We start from the raw sequence: 19,354 nt of genomic DNA, 5'->3' as shown, positions 1-19,354 counted from the left end.
TGAAAGAATGAGCTACAGGCCAGAAGATGAAGCAGGAGTAGAGGTACATCGCGAGTGACAACTAACCTGGGAGGTGGAATGCCAAGATGCATGTACAGTATACCGCACAAGTCCACGGTTGATAGCATATTCACCGCTGAGATGAAATGATCGACAGTACCAGCTTCAACATCAATCGTGGACGGAGTGTACATGGCAAGTACTGCGGACAAACACACATGTAGAGGCCCCACCAGCAACGTAGCAGCCAGACCTTTCCACCGTTTATTATCGCAGGGATCGGCAGCTGAAAGCTTCCGCCCAACACCTCTGCGCGCGCAAGGGGGCATGTACGAGTGCGTACAGTACAACAAGGGGAAATGACAGAAATGCGGCGATTACGCTAACCGAGAGCTGGGCGCCGGTGGCTGCCGTGCCGCTTCGGTTGAGCCAAGCCGGAGACAGGCGCCGAAGCCACGGGCCTCAAGGGTGCCTGCCCCTGATACCTTGTTTAAGCCACTTGAGAAGATATGGAAGGCAGCTGCCAAGCAACACGTCGTTGCTTTGTGATTGTATCTTTCTCTACATAGTATCATTCTTCTCATTAAGCGTTTATTGCGATCAATGTCAGATAATGTGTACATCGATCCAGCTCTTACGGATCTTAAAGAACAAATAATTTGAGTCAAGACCGCACACAGTGCTCCATACAGCGCCGTGAACGAGTAGGTACAGCATCTGCTAGTGTGTCAATGTGTCTCCATTTCACCTCCCGCCATCACGTTAGCAGTCTTCTTTAGCAGATAACAAATCGTCAAATGGGATCCTCTCGCCGAATATGGATCTCCTTCTGACGTCATTTTACCGCCAGATGTCACAGACCCCGGCCCTAGAATATCCATTTCCAAAGTTGCCCATCAAACGGGGCTGACCGCTGAATCTGTCTGATTCGGATTGGTGAGTCCAGTCTCCTAATTGAATGGATCTGAATCGCCGACACGATGAGGGTGGTACGATTTTGTGTATACTTGATAGGCCTCCAATGTATAACTGAGGTACAAGCACATGCAATTTTCCCTGCCTGTCCTTTGCAGCTGGTCCCCTGATGATTTCGGGTAGCTTCTTCAACGATCGCTGCGTCATATTGCAGGTCCCCTTGTCTCTGATAATACCGCGTCTATTAGTGTTGTACATGTACGTACCTAATACCGCCTGTGTAAGATATAGAACTCACGCTAGGCACTGGAGATCTGATATGTTAGTATTGAGATCGGTGGCATCCAGTGGGCCGAGTACACATTTTTGCTGCAAATTTTCATCTCTTCTTACCCACCGCCCTCCACGTTTTCGAAATGAAGACAGTTAAAAGTCATTGTATCTTCAGTGGACTCCGCGATTCCACCCCCAGATTCATATCCCCAGATCAGCATGTCGATGAGATCAATTTTTCACTATGCCCCGGGGTAGTTGTTATTCTACACAACTGCCGCTGGTGAGGCCATCACAGGTATCACAGGTGTTCAGATGAAAAGATCAGCGAGTTCAAAGATACCGCCATAGATCAGCCGTAAATCACTCGGGCACTTTGAGAGAAAAATTTCCCTCTCCCCTGTTCAATCCAATGCCCTTGTGTGTACCAAGTACTGTATGTAGTATAGCTGTTTATACCGCCGCCAGGCTGATCTTGTGAGTCAAATGGGAACAAGATCTACAACATTCGCCGGGCTTGTGTCCGCCGTCACTTTCTGTGTGCCTTGGCAATCCCATAATTGACGACGTACGAGTACGGAGTACATAACAGGTATGGCGTCGGCCCCTAGTACTTCTTTCAGCCTGACAAGACAAGTGCAGGGGTTGGGTCCAGATAGAGACGGAGATGTGTGATTCTCTGCTTGCATGTCGCGACTTCATGATGGTGCCACGAGATAAGCAGGATGCCTGCCTGCCAAGGTTCGTATTGGGTACATGGAGGGCTAGTCGATGGTCCTCATTCTAGGTGTAGTTTATGCCGTCCAGAAGTCTCCAATACCTCTAGGTACAAACTTGGTGAGGGTACAGAAAGGAAAGAACAGAAAGGAAAGAAGAGGTGTCATCATCTGCTGCTGCGTTGAATCGTTCCTTCCGCTCAGACACGAGAGGGGCATGCGCGCGTTAATAACGAGCTAGGCTTCACGTAGAGACGTAAAAGATGCCACTGAACTTCTACAGATACCACATCTCCGAATATTCTCACCTAAGCAGAATGTGATGTATGCATATCTTCGACATGCTTGCACCGTTACAACAGCGTGAGAAAAAAACACCCTCCGCCTCGGGTGGATAGATATGGCGAGATTTGTTGCTTCACTCCTCTGTATATTGTGGAACTATTGCCGCTAGTCTTCCAACAAGTAGATGTCCGGCTACATTCGGTGACCGTAGTTGCGGCCATCTTGATGAATCCGACGGATCAATACTTCTCTTGACCAAGCGGAGAATAAGAGCAGACGCACGGCATTTACGACCCGAGTGCGTGTAGCATAAGGACGAAGAGGATTACTTGACTACATAAGCCAATAAGGCATAAATCCCTTCGTTCTATTGCAGGACTATCTTAGAAAGCCACGTTTCACAATGGCTCGGTCTTGTCACTCTTGGGTTATTGATCATCCCTTGGGTAAGGAAATATTGGGGCAAGTACCATACATTGTTTCTCAACCAGTTGATCCTTAGTAATGTCTGCTTATGTTACAAACACGGGTTGTTAATCGAGAGTAATATCTTGGTCAATATGGCTCTCTACAAAGAGCTCTTTTCTCATCGGCAAATACAGCTTTTAACCCGAGGTCACGCCGCCAGCGTCCACTCTCTTCAGCTCTTTTCCCCTGCCGCCGTGAATCAGACGGGCCCGTATGCCTTGTTGGTGAACTGTGGCATCAGATGCAAGTTCTTTGAAGAAGCGACGCGAGTGATGAAAGATGTCCAGAAATGGGGAAATCCAATAATGACTTCATCGAATACGCGTCCAATGACACTTGAGTAGATGATACCACAGCGGGTTGCTTGATTCCTTACATCGTTGCACACGAACAGTCGATGCTCATGAAATGATAGTATTAACTCTGAAAGGACGTGTGTCGCACTGAAATCAGGTTCGAGATTCACAGGTTGATATCGACGAAGCGTAGAGATGGAGGGGAAAGAGAGTGCGTGAAAGTTTGCTTAATCGTGAGATATATCTGAATCCTGCAGCTTATGTCGTGGAACAACGGCTTGGCCACGACGATTCAACAACTTAATTCTACTCTTCCAGCTACAGATAGGGTTGATGAACAAAATATGTCCAGGGATGGATCCTTGGCGACTTTCATCGAAGATTGACTTCGTTTCCATACACCGATCCTGTCTAACTCGACGCCTTCTAAGCATCGAAAACGATCATATTCAACGCGGAAATCGTCACATGGCTTTTTTGAGGCTCGCCTAGCGTCGGTGCGACCTTCTCCGGTCGCTTTGATGACTCCGACGATGGTCCTCTCTAGAAGTACTGGTTATACGTTGCAGATTAGCAATATACTCATTGGCAAAGGTTTCTGAAACGGGCGCCCGATGAAGCCTACCTCCGCGGGTTCCTTCTTCTCGTCTGTACGCGAATGCCATGCGTAGCAGATTTAAATCGTCTCCTAGTATCCCAGCTCAGAGGTGTTCCCTAGTCCTTTGGAGCTAGCATGACGACATATTCCCGTGTGCTGTGTCCAAACAAGATCATATCTTTGTCTCGAAGTTCGAGATACCTACTATCAGGCACTTTCCCGTCATTTAGGATAGTCCCATTGGCGCTCTCTAGATCGATCAAATAAGGCTTCACCTTGCCAATCTTATCGCCAAACTCGTTTCTTTTCTCGGTGTAGCGGAACTGTATCACGGCATGTTGTTTGCTAATGCTCGGGTGTTCCGCGGCGATGTCAACAACGGCCATTTCCCTCCCGACCAGCCAGCAACTCCTCGCGCTGAGCTCGATGGTATCAATAATGTCACCGCCCTTGAACACAAAGAGCTTCCATTGGTCGCGTGGGGGTGGCTTTCGGGCCTCTGCCGGCTCGTGGTACTTGAGTACGATTGAGGTGCCGTCCGCCTGAGCAACTGAGTTAGACATTGCAGCTAGCCGGCCAGTAGTTCCTATATTTGGCTTTTCTTTCGGCTTTTCGGGGTCTCCGCCTTCCTGCGTGATGACTGCAAACGAGGCTTCTTGGGACGGCAGCGGTCCCGACCTCCTCACAGGGCTCTCTCGATGACGAGCCAACGCGCGACTGTCACGCTCAGAATCTTCATCTCTCGACCGATGTCGGCGTGAGCGCCGATGGCTATCTAGCTCGCCAGGTGAACGTCTGTGCCGTCGATCGCGGTCGCTACTACGGTCTCTATGTCGATGCCTCCTGTCTCGGTCCCCATCACGGCTGCGTTGCCGCCGAGACGATTCTTCTGGCGTTTGCGACCGTCGTCGATCGCGATCTCTACGTCTTTCTCGGCCCTCGTCTCGGTCACGGCGGGATGCTTGTTGTTGATGTTAGCATCTGCAGTTCTTTGCATGCCTAGGAGCATCCTCACAATCGTCGTTCCTGTCTCGGTGTCGACGAGAAGAGCTGTATTCCTCCTTTGACGCCATGGCTGGGCGCAATGGATCGAAATAAGATCGGTGATATGCAGTAATTCAAGTAGGAGTTAAAGGAGAGGCTGCTAAGTAGGTCGAATGAAGATGAATAGCGATCGTAATCTAGCAAGGTGCAAGAAGGAGGTTGTTGAAAATGCGTCGCGTATCGATAGCACATGCAGTTGCAGGGGGGATGTCGCTGTAAGCCGGCGCAAGCCCTGTGGAGCCTCAGGATACATGAGCTTCAAAAGCATACTTCACTTTGGGGAGCGGCAACCCTGCCAATGCATCAGCTCCCCTTTAACTTATCAAATAATAAACACTTACTCACTGAGAAATAAAGAGATCAGTAGATGCAAAATAAGGCAGCGAAGCTAACAGATCAAGGGCAAGGTAGTGATTCTGAAAGAGCTCAAATACGAGTACATAGGCAGTATTAATTATCGATACATCAACTATTAACCTTGAATATCAGTCTCAATAATCTTCTTAACAGCTTCATCCACGCCCTTGACAATCACGGTCGGGTTCAAATCAAGTGCACCGCCCAAACCATCGATCCAGCCCAGATTGGGATTCCGGTTGACCCAGGCACTCCTCCAGCCCGCTGCCCTCGCACCAACAGCGTCAAAAGGATTAGAAGACACCAGCCATAAATTGCCGGGTTGAGATTCTAGATTCACCACCTTGGCAAAGTGCTCATACGTCCGTCGATCAGGCTTGAACGCTCTAAGAGGGTCAACGCTGACAATCCGCGACGTTGGTAAGACAGAGCTGGACCTGGCTAGCGACGGCGAAGTGCTCAGCGACGAAGCGATCATTGATTCAGTGCCATTGGAAAAGACGTATGCCTCCACGGTAGGGGCCTTTGAGATGAGGTTGAGCGCTGCTTCGACCTCGGGGAATGCGTCTAGACCGTTGTATGCATTCATGATCATCTCTTCTTGCTCTGGTGACAGCTTCTCGCCGACCTCTGCAGTAGCATGCCTGAATGACCATCGAGTCAATTCGCTAAACGACTGATACATGCCTTGAAACACCATCATCAATATTCATCAGCAAATAATGGCCTCGTGCCTGTTTGCAGCGAATCTCTCGGAGTAAGACTCACCCATGCCGTTTATCCGCCATGTGTACTCCAACTGATACCGCCGCGCTTGTGTCGCAATTGTCTTAGCTTTTTCATCTCCAAACAGGCTAGCCAATGCCTTGACAATCGAGTCAGTGGATAGTATAGTCCCATAGAGGTCAAATGCGATGATGGTTGGAGCCATGGCTTCAGCTGTCCGGGGTAATATGCAACTAGTAGATGAATGCCGATGAGTCAGGCGGCAACGGATCTAGTACGCAGCCTGCAACTATTCGACAATGGATGCAATTGGCGAGAACGACAAGAATTGTAGAATGAGAATTCGCGACAGGATTCTGTAAGATTCCATCACATATGCCACTGCGTATGAGGGCGATCTTTACGATGTTATATAAACTCTGTACCCCACGATTGCACCGCATCACCTGCAGAACAATTATCCGCAGTCCCAAACCGGCAACCGCCAATTCCCCAATCTATCTGGTGACCATCCAATCACGTCAGTATCTTGTGAACCACCAGCGCTTTTGCATAACCGAATTGCCGACCGATCCGACGACTGAGGAATCAATTTGAACAAAGCGACCATGTCTGACGAGGAAAGCCTCAACTACCCGCTCTTCCGTGATTGTCTCTCAGCCACCATTCTCCAGCCCGTCCCCACGCCGGAGCCGAAACGCAGGCGGCGAGCCAAGGCGGGGCGCACATCACCAACCCCGACTCCGGCCCCGGGTCCGGACCAGGATGCCGAAGAGCTCGCCGACTTCATTGATTACCTGGCCGATGGAATCTTTCAGAATCTCCCGCAGGATCTACAGGAGCTGGACTACCGCTCGTGGAGGGAATCTGAGGCACTACAGGCACAGTATTTCTTGCCATTGACACCAGACAGCCTGTCGAAGCTTGACTTGCCATCTTCCATCTGCGAGACTCTTATCACATACAGTCTCATAGCTCCGGACCCGGCTCAGCCTTCACATCTCCCACCCACACCCGAAGCGTTCCTGCTTCCCATCCTGACCGGATACCTCACCCCTCTTATTGAACCACCGCCAGCCACAACATCCACTCGCACAGACGCCTGTGAGCTTTGCGAGCGATCCTGGATCCCTCTGTCGTATCACCACCTCATTCCTCGATTTGTGCATGACAAAGCTGTAAAGCGCGGATGGCACCGCAAGGAAGATCTGCAAAACGTGGCATGGCTTTGTGGTGCGTGCCATAGGTTTGTGCACCGGTTCAAGAATCATGAGGATCTGGCGAGGTATTATTATACAGTGGAGCTTTTGCTGGAGGAAGAAGAAGTCAGAAAGTTTGCAGAGTGGGTTGGGAGGTTGCGCTGGAAGGGAGGTAAGACGAGAAGTAAGAGGTATTAGACGTGGCGGAGGAAGATGTGACTTTTGAAGGGTTCCGCGGCCTGCATCTATCCTGACCTCGAGGCAAGAGGTAGGATGGGCTTTTGATATGTGCGAGCGTTATTTTCACTGATAGCTCTCTTCTTTTAACTGACATTTGTCGAGCATTCAAGATGCAGCATCTTGGTCCGTATAACGTGCGAGTGAGAGAATGGAATAGTGTCGCTTATATGAGATTCGTGATGGGGTGTAGAGAAGACGTATGCTAGTCGTATCTTTAATCATTAAATTCGAACTCTCCTTTTTTTCTTATTTTGTCCTAACTGGAATGCTGCGACGTATGATCTCGCTCGTCGGGCAGTTTAATATAGTCGCCGCTTTTTCTGTACTCAGACACGATCACCTCCTTTGTCTGTATAATACCTCCAGTCGGTTTGCGCTTCGGGCCTCCGCTACTAGAAAACGTACTGCCGCCTATAGTTTCCATGGCAATTCGATCATCAGCCTTATCACTGTCACCCTGCGCTTGTTTACGAGGGGTGGATTTTTCTCGCCGCCTTTTATTCCAGAATGAGTAGAGTGTCGGCGCATTGACGACGATAGCAGCTGTCAGGAGCTCAGTGCTAGCCCAAGTCGTACGGTTGACTTGGCTATATGGATGCGAAGAGTTGATTGGTAGTCGGATGATGGTAATAGTAATGATGAATATACCAAGTGTGAACAGTGCAAATAGTTGGGCTTTTCGAGCTAGCGGCGCCTTGAGTTTGAGGATAACCGGAATCGGGAGGACGATGAGCATAAAGTCTGTTACGATATTGAGAACACCAAGCACAATAAGTTGCATCTGGGCTTGCGCACACGGGCCTGTATCAATGGTTAGATAAATTACAGGAGCCTGATCATGGAGAATAGGCCTCGTTCATACCTGGGTCAGGAAGGACCTGCCAGTAGAGGTGAAAGGGCTTGCACTCGCTAAAAGTAAAGACCTGAACGATCGTATAGGTGACGAAGAAGACAGAAAGATAGGACGAAAGAATCCATTTTTCATACGGTAAGTCGTGAATAAGTCGTCGATAGAGATCCAATAGCACAAGCTTCTGCAACCAAAGACTGTATTTGACCTCAATTGTTAATCCCCTTCAATCACACGCCAGGTCTGGTAAATGAGAGACTCCATGGAGCACACTGACTAGGAATTATAAAACACGCGATTAGCGATGGACAACTTGCTGCCGATCTCCCGCTGATAGATCTCCTTGGAGGTAAAGTGATGGTCCTGACGCTGGGCAGCAGTCATGTTATTCGTGCCCCAAGTCAAGACAACATGAATCATTCCAAGTCTGATCAGAGCGCACGCAGCAGCGGCCATGGTAAGGCGATCGCCTAGGTTGAAGTCTTGTCGAGCATTTTTCCTCCCCCAAAGCCTAATCCCCATGATGAGGAGTGCCAGGCAGCTGAACAGCCAGTGGATAAGAAGTGTAGGATCCATGACGAAGCTGGCGTCGTTGCAAGCATCCTATTTCGTCGACCAGCGATCACAATAATGCTTTGAGACGCAGCTTCTGCAAAATAAAAAAAAAATTACAATACTGTAAAGATTCAGATGGGTGAACCTGCCATGCAAAGATGTTGAGCACATGTCCATCAGTTGATCATCAGCCGGGAGCGGGCTGCGGCACATTAAAAGAGTGGAGTGTCTGGCGATCAACAAGGACTCCTTGAGCATAAGAGGAGAAATTGCCTTTTCAAAGGATGATACCCTTCATACTAGCATCGGCAGCTGAGGTTACAGTCCTGCAAGGATCTTGTGCGTTTGAAGCGAGGTTATGGAGTATAATCATATTGATATCGCCACAAAGGGGATGGCCCTTGAACCTTGGAATCACGTAACTGCAACCGGGGGGGAGAAGCGTATTTGGCAGCTGAGCAAAACTCTTCCTGCTGGGGGTGCAGCGACAAAAATACGGTGCGTGGAGATAATTCCCCCGTATAAGTGGCCTCGGAAGACTGGCATCAGCTTCCCCGCGATACCCAGACCCTAAGAGAAACTATCTCGACTAGTCAACAACTCTAAGCATAAAAGAGTTCAACCAACCTAAGACGGGCCGTAGCCGTCCGTGATGGGTCGACACAGTGTGTTTTGAAGCGTAGCCTCCATACTGGCTTCTCCGACTTGACGAAGCATGTAGTCGATGTTCATGACGAATCTTAGCCTATGCCGAGCCGAGTCAGTCGACTCAGTGCAAGTGATGATACGTTTAGTCAGCCTGAGATGTTTTGAATATACAAACAAGCTGGGTGTAGATGAATTCATGTTATTATGGTATACGGAGTAGGCAGGGTAGCAATTATGTGCGCATGCCGTATAGGAGAGGGCTAGTGCTAGCACTACAACCTTAGCATCACAGCTCGGCTTTTCAAAATGAGCCGGCCCCATATCTCGTGTTAGCTGCGAGGAAACGGAAATGCAGGTTTCAGGGATAAAACCAGCTGCGCGGAAGATTTCTCGGCGGGCAGGGTGCCTGCATTCGGGAATCAAGGAGATTTTGCGGGTGTTGGCTTCCAGGATCTTTGCGAAGTGCATTGATCACCAAGCGATTCTAATTTTGTAGCAAGGAGAGGAGCGCAAGTCCTCCTGTAGCAGCAATAGAGGCGGTACTCGATCTGTACCAGCATATTAGCAGCAGCTACAGCTTCGTACGAGTACAAGACGATATAGCACAGTACGAGGACGGTACTAACGTACGAAATAGTATAGGATGAACGCACTAAATAGGCGCGCTATTACCTAGGTAGTAAGAAGCCCGGTTGCACAAACTATCTCTTCGAAGTTTCCGCGGCATTGTAAAGTCGGTGTCGCAATTGTAAGCCCCGGGTCCTCATCCCGGCACTTGGCTTGACCTGGTTTAGGGATGGCTACAGTGGCTGTTTCATGGTCAAGCAATCCATCATTGAAACTGGAGCAATCAATATGAACTAACAATGCGAGATGTTACCGTCTTGGTATAGTCTGAAGTATCGAGAGATACTAACTATTCCATGGTAGAACACTCACAAATGCCTTCCCTCGAGGTTGCGACGGAATGCCGGCACTGAAGCTGTTACGGCCAAGGCCGGACGCATTGTGGGGGCATGGAGCCGAATCATCCACCAACAGCTCTGTCGACATCGCCGCTTTGGGAAGACAAGGTAGGCCCACGGGGAGAGCCTGCTCAGCTTCGAGACCGCCATGCTAGCTAGAAGGCCCCGGTCAAGGAAGGAGAGGGCAAGCCATGTCCCCGTCGAGAGAGGTCCAGCTCTCCTTCCCGCTCCCTTCTGTTCACCTCGGCCTTGGCTAGACGGATTCGCTTGCTTCCTTCCTCCTTCTGCACGGCCGCCGCCACCGTCTCCTTGTAGGTTTCTAGGCCGCCACACTCGCCTTTCCCACGTGGAATTCCCGCTCAATTGCAACCCTCACGGCAGCAACAGAAGCACCGAGGCGTTTGGAAGTCGCTGCTACTGCCTCTCCTCCCAGGAGTTACTCTTCCGGCCGTGTACAAGTAACACGATCCATCCATAACGACACCGACAGGCCGGTTCCCAATCGGAGCTTCCAAGACATCATTATGCGGCTCATCACAACTACAACGCTCTTGGCATCGATTCTGGGCCATGCTTATGCTGACGATGGTGCCAGCAGCCTGTCAGCGGCTTCGTCCGAAGTAGCGGCCATTCGTACCTTTTTCTACACTGGCGGCGGCTATGCAGACGATGGAGCTGGTGGGCACATCTATCGCGAGCAGATGTACGTCGAGAGGCTTCAGCCGGCCAAGGGAGTCAGCCGAGCAACACCCATTGTCTTCATCCATGGCCAGGCCCAGACAGGCACAGTAAGCTGCTTATATTTCTGTATACATAATCATCATCTTGCATCTGCCACTCGTATTGCGGCACGGGCACTAGCTACTGCTACTACTCTGCCGCTTCGAGCTGAGACGAAATCCTGTTATTACTACGATGTGCTAGCTCTGGCAACTGACCAACCCCTGTACAACGACAAGAGAATCTCGCTAATTCATGACTCGCCTGCATCTAGAATTTCCTAAACAAACCTGATGGCAGTCGAGGTTGGGCATCCCAGTTCCTCGACCAAGGATATGAAGTCTACCTCGTTGACCAGACGCTTCGAGCGCGTTCTCCATGGCAGCCCGCCTACATGGCAGCCTTGCCGTCCACTTACTCAGCTGAGATAATCGAGCAGCGTTTCACCGCCGTCCAAAACTACAATCTGTGGCCACAGGCCGCCTTGCACACGCAGTGGCCAGGCAATGGCTCCATGGGCGATCCCATCTTTGACACTTTCTACAGCTCCAACGTCCAGTTCATCAACAACGCTGTCTACCAGCAGACCACGGTTCAAAATGCTGGTGCTGCGCTGTTGGACAAGATTGGGAAGCCCGTGATTCTCGTTGGCCACAGTCAGGGCGGCATCATGCCCATTGTTATTGCAGATGCTCGTCCCAAGCTCACCAAGGCTTTGATCCTGCTGGAGCCCACCGGACCTCCTTTCCGAGAAGCCATCTTCAGCACCACTCCCGCTCGTGCCTGGGGACTGGCTGACATTAAGCTCACCTACTCACCCCCTGTCACCGTTCCCGCTGTGGACCTCGTGCAGCAGATCTATCCTGCTCCTGATCAGAACCATACCGATTGCGTGCTCCAGGCCTCTTCGCCAGCGCCACGACAGCTCTCGAATCTGGCTAGCAAGCCTATTCTGTTTGTTACCTCCGAGTCATCCTATCACGCGCCTTATGACTACTGCACAGTAAGCTACCTCAAGCAAGCGGGTTGCAATCAAACCACCCACCTTGAACTTGCAAAGGCGGGATTCCACGGTAACGGTCACATGTTTTTCATGGAAAAGAACAGTGACCAGATTCAGCAGACGATACAGAGTTGGATTGCCAAGCTGTCGTGAGAAATATCATGAAATATTTATAGAATGGATTGCTTCGGGCTGTACGGAGTAAGACATCATGAACACTCATGTCATGTTGAATAGACATTACTGCAACTTCTACTATAAATTGACGTTATGAACATCAACGCTATGCGGCTGAGTCGTAGACCCCTAATGGCCTGTGAAATCCCACAAATGTCTAATCAGGGGTACGCATACATATATCTGGTGACAGTAGAGAGACAACGTAAAACAAAAGCTAAAAGGGTACAATTATACGGCGTATTCGAAATGGCTTGCAATGAACTTTGTGGTAAATTTCTTTGGCTCCCCCGCTCTTGTGCTCTCTCGTCCAAAAACCCCCCCTTCTAGTCCACCCAAAAACCCAGTCCCACGCTCAGCTAGCCAACTCATCAATTATATAACACCGTTGGAGCGGTATTCAGCATCCGCTCCCCTTCGCCCTCTCCATTTGTGTGTGTATGTGCTCGTTGTAGTCGTGGTTTTGGGCTCGTCATTTTCATGACACGATGGGCATGCTACCTGGATTGGTTCTTCACCCTTTAGCTTTCCCCCTATACAGCTCCCCCCTGCCTCTGTCCCTCCTTAATTTGCCCATATCTTGACGGTCATGTCGACACTACCCGTCGCAATAACACAGCGTATTTGCGCATCGGATATATCTAATGCAGCAGCCGCCGCTCTTCTAGATGCGTTGTCGTTATCATTATTCGCTGTGCCGTTACCCGTAGGGGTATCTTTGGGCTTCGCTGGAGCCCATCTCAGAGAGGTGATGAAGTGCTCGTGGGCACTGGACAATGTTCTCACGCACTTTCCGTCTTGGCTAAGGTCCCAGCATCGCAGCGACTTGTCGTCTGCTACGGAAAGCAGATACTTGCCTCCAGGATGAAACATGACGCCTGAGACCCAGTTGTCGTGACCGACCAGGGTCTTAATACAGTTACCTCTGGCATCCCACAGCTTGATTGTCTTGTCTCTTGAACCAGTTGCCATGAACTCTGATGTACTGGTCGCTGGCGGAGGCTTCTTTAGGCCCGCTAAAGCAGCCAGGTGCTCATACGCGGCAGGGGGTGCAAAAGCACAGCAGCCGACGACGTGCTCGTGGCCTATCAGAGTGACTTTTGTCTCGGGGTTTGCAACTGTGAGTTCCCACAGCCTGCCAGTATGATCACCACCTGTAGACAGGAGGTAGTTTCCGTCGAGGGATGGGCACACATCTCGCACCCAACCCGCATGCCCGTTCAGTGTCTTTACGCAATATCCCGTGTTGGCGTCCCAGATCTTAAGCGTCTTGTCGCCGCATCCGCTGACGAGCATGTTGCCTGAGGAGAAAAATCCAGTGCCGCCAGAGGGGATGAAACGTACTGCGCTGACGCTGTGTTCATGGCCTGAGAGCGTGCGTATGTTCTTATACCCGTCTGCCGGGTCCCATAGCTTAATCGTCGTGTCGGAGCTGCACGAAGCCAGCAGGATGCCGGTCTTGGGGCCGCCGTAGTCGAGGTCTAAAACTGGTCTTGTGTGTCCCTTGATTGTCTGCTCCAGATCACCGAGCTCCCAGTCCCAGACCTTGATGGTGCAGTCTTCGGAGCCTGAGGCTATCGACGTAAATCTTGGGTGGAAGGCAACACAGGTGACAGACGCCCGATGCGATTCGAGTGTATGTCGTGAGGGGGCTTTCGGAAGCCAGGAAGCGGGGTCCTTGTTTTTCTGTGAGAGCGACGAAGGTGTCGCGTTGTCAACCTCGGACTGAAGCTCCGCGTTTCGAGTCTCAAGGTCCATAATCTGGAGTCGCAACGCCTGTTAGACAGCCGTCGGGTAAGCGCTGGGCAGCCAAGGTGAACGGACATGCCTTTTTCTGTAACCGGACAATACTCGTCCATTTCTTCTCTAGCAGAGTCTCATATTTCTTGGTCATCGCCGCATCGAACACGTCTTCCCCAAGGTCGAGTTCCTCCCTGAGCACTGTGGCGGTATTCGCGAGGTTGTTCGCCGCAAGATACGCTATAATCGACTTGTGCCTACACAGAAGCCTCATGGTTAGCAAAAGCCGCTCTGGCGTCTGATATCTTTGTCTCAAGCCTCTCTCCCCGTCGTCCTGTGCCCCTCCGCCACCCTTGTAAACAGTGGCCATATACCTACAGCTCCTCGGCCTGCCGGGCAGGCAGTGTTCGACTCATGGTGACGGTGTTTGGGGTGCGCCTCTGGCCACGCGTCAGCCTTGCGCAGCTCTAGACAATGGGCTAGAAGCCGCACTCGACGCTCGACATGAATTGGTTGGGCGCGTTTCGAGGAACTACCTAGGCGGTCTGGGCGAAGGTGGGATGGTGGTTTAGCCGTTCAAGTGGGAACTCGTGGCGGCGACTTGGTGCTGGCGCAGCTACGAAGCTCTAGGAAACAGGCGGTAAAATCCGAGGAGTACGTAGGAGAGGGAAATTGAATCTCGTCGAGATCAATCCCCAGATTCAATCGTCGCCAATAAGGAATTGCGGATGCATGTACTTGTACTGTGCTTTTGAATTCATGGCCTTGATTCACGTGACCCGAGTCCCAGCCCAATGATTATGGTGCATCTTGAATGATCTCAAGTGGGCTCTTTAGCTTAGCTAGAATGCCGCTTCCTTGTTACGATATAATATGCGCGAGTAAACAGTGCCCCGATTTTCAGTAGGTAGGTTCAGCTGCCTTTAAATCAACTTTGCTTCATATTTTCGACGCAAGTTCATCGTCAGGTTATTGAACTCATGCTCTCGCCAAATAGCTGTACGAGGCTGTTTCAATTCCCCTTGTAATTCTATATCCTTATATCCAGTCCGACTCTCTAAATTCATAGTAGCATCAGTATCTCCGCAAGTTCCACCCATATCAGAACGCCAGACCATGTACACCACCATATGTGAGGGGCCAAAATTCCCTCCTTGACCCGGGTATCTTTTATTTACCGCCAACCAGCTTCTTCCACGCGTGTGCTGGGCTTATCGATCGACCAGTTCTGTTACCTGGATCTTTCATTCCATCTCCTGTTGTTGCCCTCACTTGTGTGAATCGTGTACCAGCAAAGTCTCATGGTCCCGTTTGGGATCCCTTGGCACTTCAACCATCTCGCCCTCCTCTTCTGGCACCGAAACCAAGACGTGATCGCTGGTGTAGCTCATGGTCTGCGATACACTTGACCCTCTTGAGCGAGAATGGATAGCGCCGATTGCTGTCAATGAATCTCCTAAGGGCGTGTCGCTGGGAGGACTCGAGGAGTTAGGGTCGAATTTATAGCCGCCCGAAGTCTTGCGAACCATGTATTCGTCAAATTGTGTATCTCTCTCGTGGCTATAGCGCCTCGGTCTTTGTTCCGCTGGTGGGACAAGGGTTGGGTTCGAGAGGGATCTCCCGAGAGATCCAATGCTGAGGCGCTCTGATCCAAGCGACCCCCGTTTGTCCGTCGAGGTTCGCAATCCTGTCCGACTTGAAAACGAAGAGTATGATGTGTCGCCATCCAGTCCATCGTTGAAGCCGTATGGCTTGACGTTGACAGGGTGAGAGTAGTCGTCATACTTGGACAGCCGACGATAAGCCATGATGGCATAAATGGCAAGCGAAATGGCAATGATCCTATCCACCTGTCAGCTTTACAAATTCATGTCTCTGTTGCTGCATAAATTGCCTACAGTAACAAGGCGTCCATGCCAAGGCCAACCAGAGAATAACGTGCATCACTTCGTTGCACATATATGACTACGTCGAGAGCGAGGATGGCAGATGCGCATGCCAATTTGACGACGTGCGTGAACAGCATTGTCCATGGGCTCAGCGACTCAGAAAAGTATCTGGCAATCTCGAAGATGGTGCAAAGCGCGACGACGGATGATAATGCGACATTGGTAGCTTCCCAGCTTCGAATCATCAGTATCATATCGTGTTGGATCCCTAGGGTATATGGACTTACACATATTCGATAACGGGAGCTTTACCAGCCTTATCTCGGGCTTCAAAGTGATGGATAGTGTCGCCAAGTCTCCATGAGAAGAGCCCCAGCATTCCAAATGCCAATGTCAGCTGCAACGACCAGGCTGGGGCAAGAAGGAGTAGTCGCCATTTTGCACGCTGGAACTGCGCTTGCGCTCTGTGGCTGGCCATGGTTTGACGTGCAGCTTATAGCTCCTCTATTTGGACGTTTCGACCTATGGTTGGAGATGCAGGAAAGCAGAAGAAGTGTCGAGGCCAGCTGCTGTCTATTAGTATTAGGGCATGTCCGTCAAGTGATGGTTGCTTTGCTTGAGTATGGTAGGGCTGTTTAGGCTCGCAGGTCAGCAGCTTTGGGTCCTCAAGCCTCTTGCGATAGGCGGGCTACCACCATTTTATTTATTGATCGATTATTTATTTAATCATCTTAAGCCTCATCAAGTCTGCCCTGCGGCCCAGCCCCAGCTTCCACTCATTCGAGCCATAACAAGGCGCAAATCCCCACCCACAACATCAGAGACCGCTTGTTTGAAGACGCTAGACGTGGCTAGCCGAGCCGCCCACGGCGCCTCATCCGTCCACCAGACAAGATGGCGACTGAGCCACCGCCGTCTCACGAACCAGGGAAGGACTTTAGGATTTGTCTACGGACTTGGCAGCCTATTATGTGGACACCTAAACGCGCGGGGGACCGGGGCTTTTTGCGGCTGAGGACAGGAGCTGAGCCTGCTTCTCTCTATTGGAGACACTAGGGATTATCCTGTGCCACGACAAGTCAAATAACGCAGCCCCAAGCTTCAATGGCCCTCGCCAACGAAGCGAAGAGCTGCATGAGCCCGAACCCATTCACATGCAGATGTGCTTGCTGGGTGGGCTCCAGCTGGTACGATTACAGAGTAATATTCCTCACGGACTTTAGGAGGGCATCACGCCATTGGTAACTAGGCGTAAGCGCACCTATTCTGTCTCGTCCGAGTCTCGTCCGTCCTCTGCTCAACGGAGCTCGCTATGGAGCAGAGAAGCGTGGGATTCTATTTTTGCCTGATCGAAGTTGCCGGGCGACCCAAGGGCAGAAGCGATCGTCCGCATTCGGTTTCAACAGTCGAGTGAATGTTCACTGGACCAATTGCATGTATGTCAGCATTTAAGATGCGCGGGTTGCAGAGTCTCAATGGAGCCAAATTGTCCAGATCGAACCCACCACTTGGATCCGGCACCCAGGCTGACATGACACCCTTGCGGGCTATTTTGGGCACCCAAAGTGGAGTCGTTCAGCTCATGCTTGAGTCTTGATTGGCAACAGGAATCCAGAGAGGCGGTGGAAGAGCTCCCAAGTTAGGCGTCTACTTTCTCACACGGACGAGTCCCTGTACGGGGTGCATCGCTACAGGCAAATACTTGTACACGTAGTATTGAGTCTTTGGTATTTACAAAGCAACACCTGATGTGTTTGTGATGCCAATGCCAACTACCAACAGCAATGTCATATGAGAATCCTCCAGGCTATATTCTGTACAGGCATTTGCTATAATCCAAGTGATAGCATGGAAATGAAACTGCTCAGGGGACTGTCAGATGGCCTCCCCCTTTCACGATACTGGTGCGAGGCACTAGTTTGGCATGTACATCCGGGTATCTTCATATCTGTTATTTTTTTTCTATTATATGAGAATATAATCTGTTTACATATACACGCGGTATACCGTGTTTAAATCGCGAGTACTCAATACTCGGTTGCCGGCGGATTAACAGCGTCACACCGAAGTATTGTTGTTCCTGAGATATAGGCATGGACATAGCACACACCTGAGATCCGCTGCGGCCATCCGCTTAATATTCCGCTCAAGTGTGCTCAGCCACAGCACATTGCTCCGGAACTGGTTTCTATTGGAGTCGCTCTAAATTAATTTGTTATTTTTTATTCCCGTGGGATCGACGATAGTAATCACTAAATACTATTCTTAAACTGAGAAAGGTGGATACTGACAACGGTGTTGCGGCTCTGCTTATTGCGACTGATGGGCATGAAGTCTGTAATCGACTTCTACAGAAGTTCTATAACGCGTCTACGAGGTCTCGTCACGGGATTTATGAGATAGCCGCCCGAATATATGAAGAAAAATAACGGCACACCCCTGACGAGGTGCGCCGCTGTATTGAAATATTGTTCACACCCTAAGAATAACTATTCACTCCCCCCAAGTGTACATTCGTTGGCTCTCCTTGCACATTCCCCTTCCTTTTCCTAAACAAAGCGATATACGCATATTACCAATGCACCCTAACTGTATCCCAACCCTTAAATGATTCGTTTGATGTTGTTGCATGATGCCCAAGCCCTTTAGTTGGAGGGAGCGACGTAGACGTCCTGGGCCTTGAAGGGAAGCACGTTGCCATTGGCGTCTGTCATAGCAGGGATGTTGGCAGGGATGTTGTTGCTAACAACATCACGCTTAGCAATGCCTATGTAGGAGTTAGAATTCGGATTCATATACCGAGAACCTATATAAAGGATATATATTTTGTCTGGTAGGGTGTCAAGGCTGACATACCTGCGGGGGCGGCGGCAACGGCAACGGCGGCCAGGGCAAAAACGGTCATGATAGAGAACTGCATTTTGAATGATGGAAATATGCTTTTTATCGAAAAAAGAGAAAAGGATTGAGAAAAAGAAAGAAGCGATTGAAAGTCGACCGGCGACAAGAGTCAAGAAGATAGAACCGAAAGAAAGTAACACGAGGAGTGAGTGAAGGATGCTTGAAAGGAATGAAGAAGGAAAAAAGAGACAATCACGAAAGGAGGGCAGACGGACGTTATTTGTACGAGGTCGCGCTCTTGCTACGAAACATGTCAAACGCACTACGCTCCTTGTCATCGGCAAGACGGAAGCATCTCAAACACGGGCGATGTGAGGCCCGAAACAACAGCCTCCAAAGCGCAGCGACACTTGGACCCCGTCCAATCTAGACTATGGGCAAACACCACTGGCGGCCTTGAACAGCGGCAACGTGGGGAGGCGCCGTTGGAATTACAACGCGGCGAAAGTATGTAGAGCAGGGTATTGAAGCATGAATTTGCGGTCGAATTTGTTTCGATCAGAGCCTTGACGGAGAAAGGGGGCAGCGGACCTGAAACGCAGGCGTGCTTCAGGATCCCTCATCCGGGGGCCGGCCAGGGCCAAAATAAGAAAAGAGGGCGATTTGCGCCAGCGCGTAGTGAGAATTCCGGTTACAAAAATGATAAATTAGGAAAGAATAAGGAAACAGGATGAGGGTTGATGGGGTTGCAGTGAGTATGAGGCGACGAATCTGGAAAATGAAGCTGGGAGATATTTGCTATAAGTCGCAGCGTGCGCGGAACTGCAGATTGACTGTGTTTACATGGTA

The 19,354-nt window shown here is 50.4% G+C and overlaps 10 protein-coding genes across 10 annotated transcripts; 3 read left to right on the top strand and 7 right to left on the bottom strand.

Annotated features, from left to right (window-relative positions):
• Window positions 1–840: 840 nt before the first annotated feature.
• M431DRAFT_530229 (hypothetical protein) lies at window positions 841–1,642 on the bottom strand (the record flags this gene model as incomplete). The annotated part of the gene is made up of 3 exons (XM_024920785.1): window positions 1,309–1,642; window positions 1,214–1,229; window positions 841–1,191 (listed from the first exon to the last, which is right to left on the bottom strand). Exons 1-3 carry the CDS (start codon window positions 1,407–1,409, stop codon window positions 841–843), a joined length of 468 nt encoding a protein of 155 aa, XP_024775375.1. The 5' UTR covers window positions 1,410–1,642.
• Window positions 1,643–3,667: 2,025 nt separating this feature from the next.
• Window positions 3,668–4,624, bottom strand: M431DRAFT_83691 (hypothetical protein; the record flags this gene model as incomplete). Its single annotated transcript, XM_024923340.1, has 2 exons — window positions 3,668–4,512; window positions 4,567–4,624. The coding sequence occupies 2 exons, from the start codon at window positions 4,622–4,624 to the stop codon at window positions 3,668–3,670; spliced, it is 903 nt and encodes a 300-aa protein (XP_024775374.1).
• Window positions 4,625–5,067: 443 nt separating this feature from the next.
• On the bottom strand, window positions 5,068–5,883 carry M431DRAFT_82289 (hypothetical protein; the record flags this gene model as incomplete). The annotated part of the gene is made up of 2 exons (XM_024923150.1): window positions 5,068–5,639; window positions 5,721–5,883. 2 exons carry the CDS (start codon window positions 5,881–5,883, stop codon window positions 5,068–5,070), a joined length of 735 nt encoding a protein of 244 aa, XP_024775373.1.
• A 346-nt stretch (window positions 5,884–6,229) lies between these two features.
• M431DRAFT_507359 (hypothetical protein) lies at window positions 6,230–7,349 on the top strand. The gene has a single exon (XM_024918956.1). It carries the CDS (start codon window positions 6,287–6,289, stop codon window positions 7,073–7,075), a length of 789 nt encoding a protein of 262 aa, XP_024775372.1. The 5' UTR covers window positions 6,230–6,286; the 3' UTR covers window positions 7,076–7,349.
• M431DRAFT_406860 (hypothetical protein) lies at window positions 7,225–8,711 on the bottom strand. Its single transcript, XM_024914909.1, has 3 exons — window positions 8,245–8,711; window positions 7,980–8,164; window positions 7,225–7,918 (listed from the first exon to the last, which is right to left on the bottom strand). The coding sequence occupies exons 1-3, from the start codon at window positions 8,541–8,543 to the stop codon at window positions 7,374–7,376; spliced, it is 1,029 nt and encodes a 342-aa protein (XP_024775371.1). The 5' UTR covers window positions 8,544–8,711; the 3' UTR covers window positions 7,225–7,373.
• A 1,948-nt stretch (window positions 8,712–10,659) lies between these two features.
• On the top strand, window positions 10,660–12,011 carry M431DRAFT_4655 (hypothetical protein; the record flags this gene model as incomplete). The annotated part of the gene is made up of 2 exons (XM_024915390.1): window positions 10,660–10,923; window positions 11,130–12,011. The coding sequence occupies 2 exons, from the start codon at window positions 10,660–10,662 to the stop codon at window positions 12,009–12,011; spliced, it is 1,146 nt and encodes a 381-aa protein (XP_024775370.1).
• Window positions 12,012–12,152: 141 nt separating this feature from the next.
• M431DRAFT_406818 (hypothetical protein) lies at window positions 12,153–12,559 on the top strand. Its single transcript, XM_024914908.1, has one exon. It carries the CDS (start codon window positions 12,295–12,297, stop codon window positions 12,517–12,519), a length of 225 nt encoding a protein of 74 aa, XP_024775369.1. The 5' UTR covers window positions 12,153–12,294; the 3' UTR covers window positions 12,520–12,559.
• Window positions 12,560–14,271, bottom strand: M431DRAFT_406817 (hypothetical protein). Its single transcript, XM_024914907.1, has 3 exons — window positions 14,154–14,271; window positions 13,864–14,032; window positions 12,560–13,796 (listed from the first exon to the last, which is right to left on the bottom strand). Exons 1-3 carry the CDS (start codon window positions 14,189–14,191, stop codon window positions 12,600–12,602), a joined length of 1,404 nt encoding a protein of 467 aa, XP_024775368.1. The 5' UTR covers window positions 14,192–14,271; the 3' UTR covers window positions 12,560–12,599.
• Window positions 14,272–14,949: 678 nt separating this feature from the next.
• M431DRAFT_494131 (hypothetical protein) lies at window positions 14,950–16,142 on the bottom strand (the record flags this gene model as incomplete). The annotated part of the gene is made up of 4 exons (XM_024917208.1): window positions 14,950–15,003; window positions 15,104–15,617; window positions 15,674–15,898; window positions 15,952–16,142. The coding sequence occupies 4 exons, from the start codon at window positions 16,140–16,142 to the stop codon at window positions 14,950–14,952; spliced, it is 984 nt and encodes a 327-aa protein (XP_024775367.1).
• Window positions 16,143–18,113: 1,971 nt separating this feature from the next.
• M431DRAFT_507353 (hypothetical protein) lies at window positions 18,114–19,002 on the bottom strand. The gene is made up of 2 exons (XM_024918955.1): window positions 18,521–19,002; window positions 18,114–18,431 (listed from the first exon to the last, which is right to left on the bottom strand). Exons 1-2 carry the CDS (start codon window positions 18,582–18,584, stop codon window positions 18,310–18,312), a joined length of 186 nt encoding a protein of 61 aa, XP_024775366.1. The 5' UTR covers window positions 18,585–19,002; the 3' UTR covers window positions 18,114–18,309.
• Window positions 19,003–19,354: the final 352 nt, after the last annotated feature.

Source organism: Trichoderma harzianum (assembly GCF_003025095.1).
Source record: "Trichoderma harzianum CBS 226.95 unplaced genomic scaffold M431scaffold_5, whole genome shotgun sequence".
In the NCBI taxonomy this organism is placed as follows: domain Eukaryota; kingdom Fungi; phylum Ascomycota; class Sordariomycetes; order Hypocreales; family Hypocreaceae; genus Trichoderma; species Trichoderma harzianum.
This window is presented reverse-complemented; position numbering and strand designations above follow the sequence as displayed.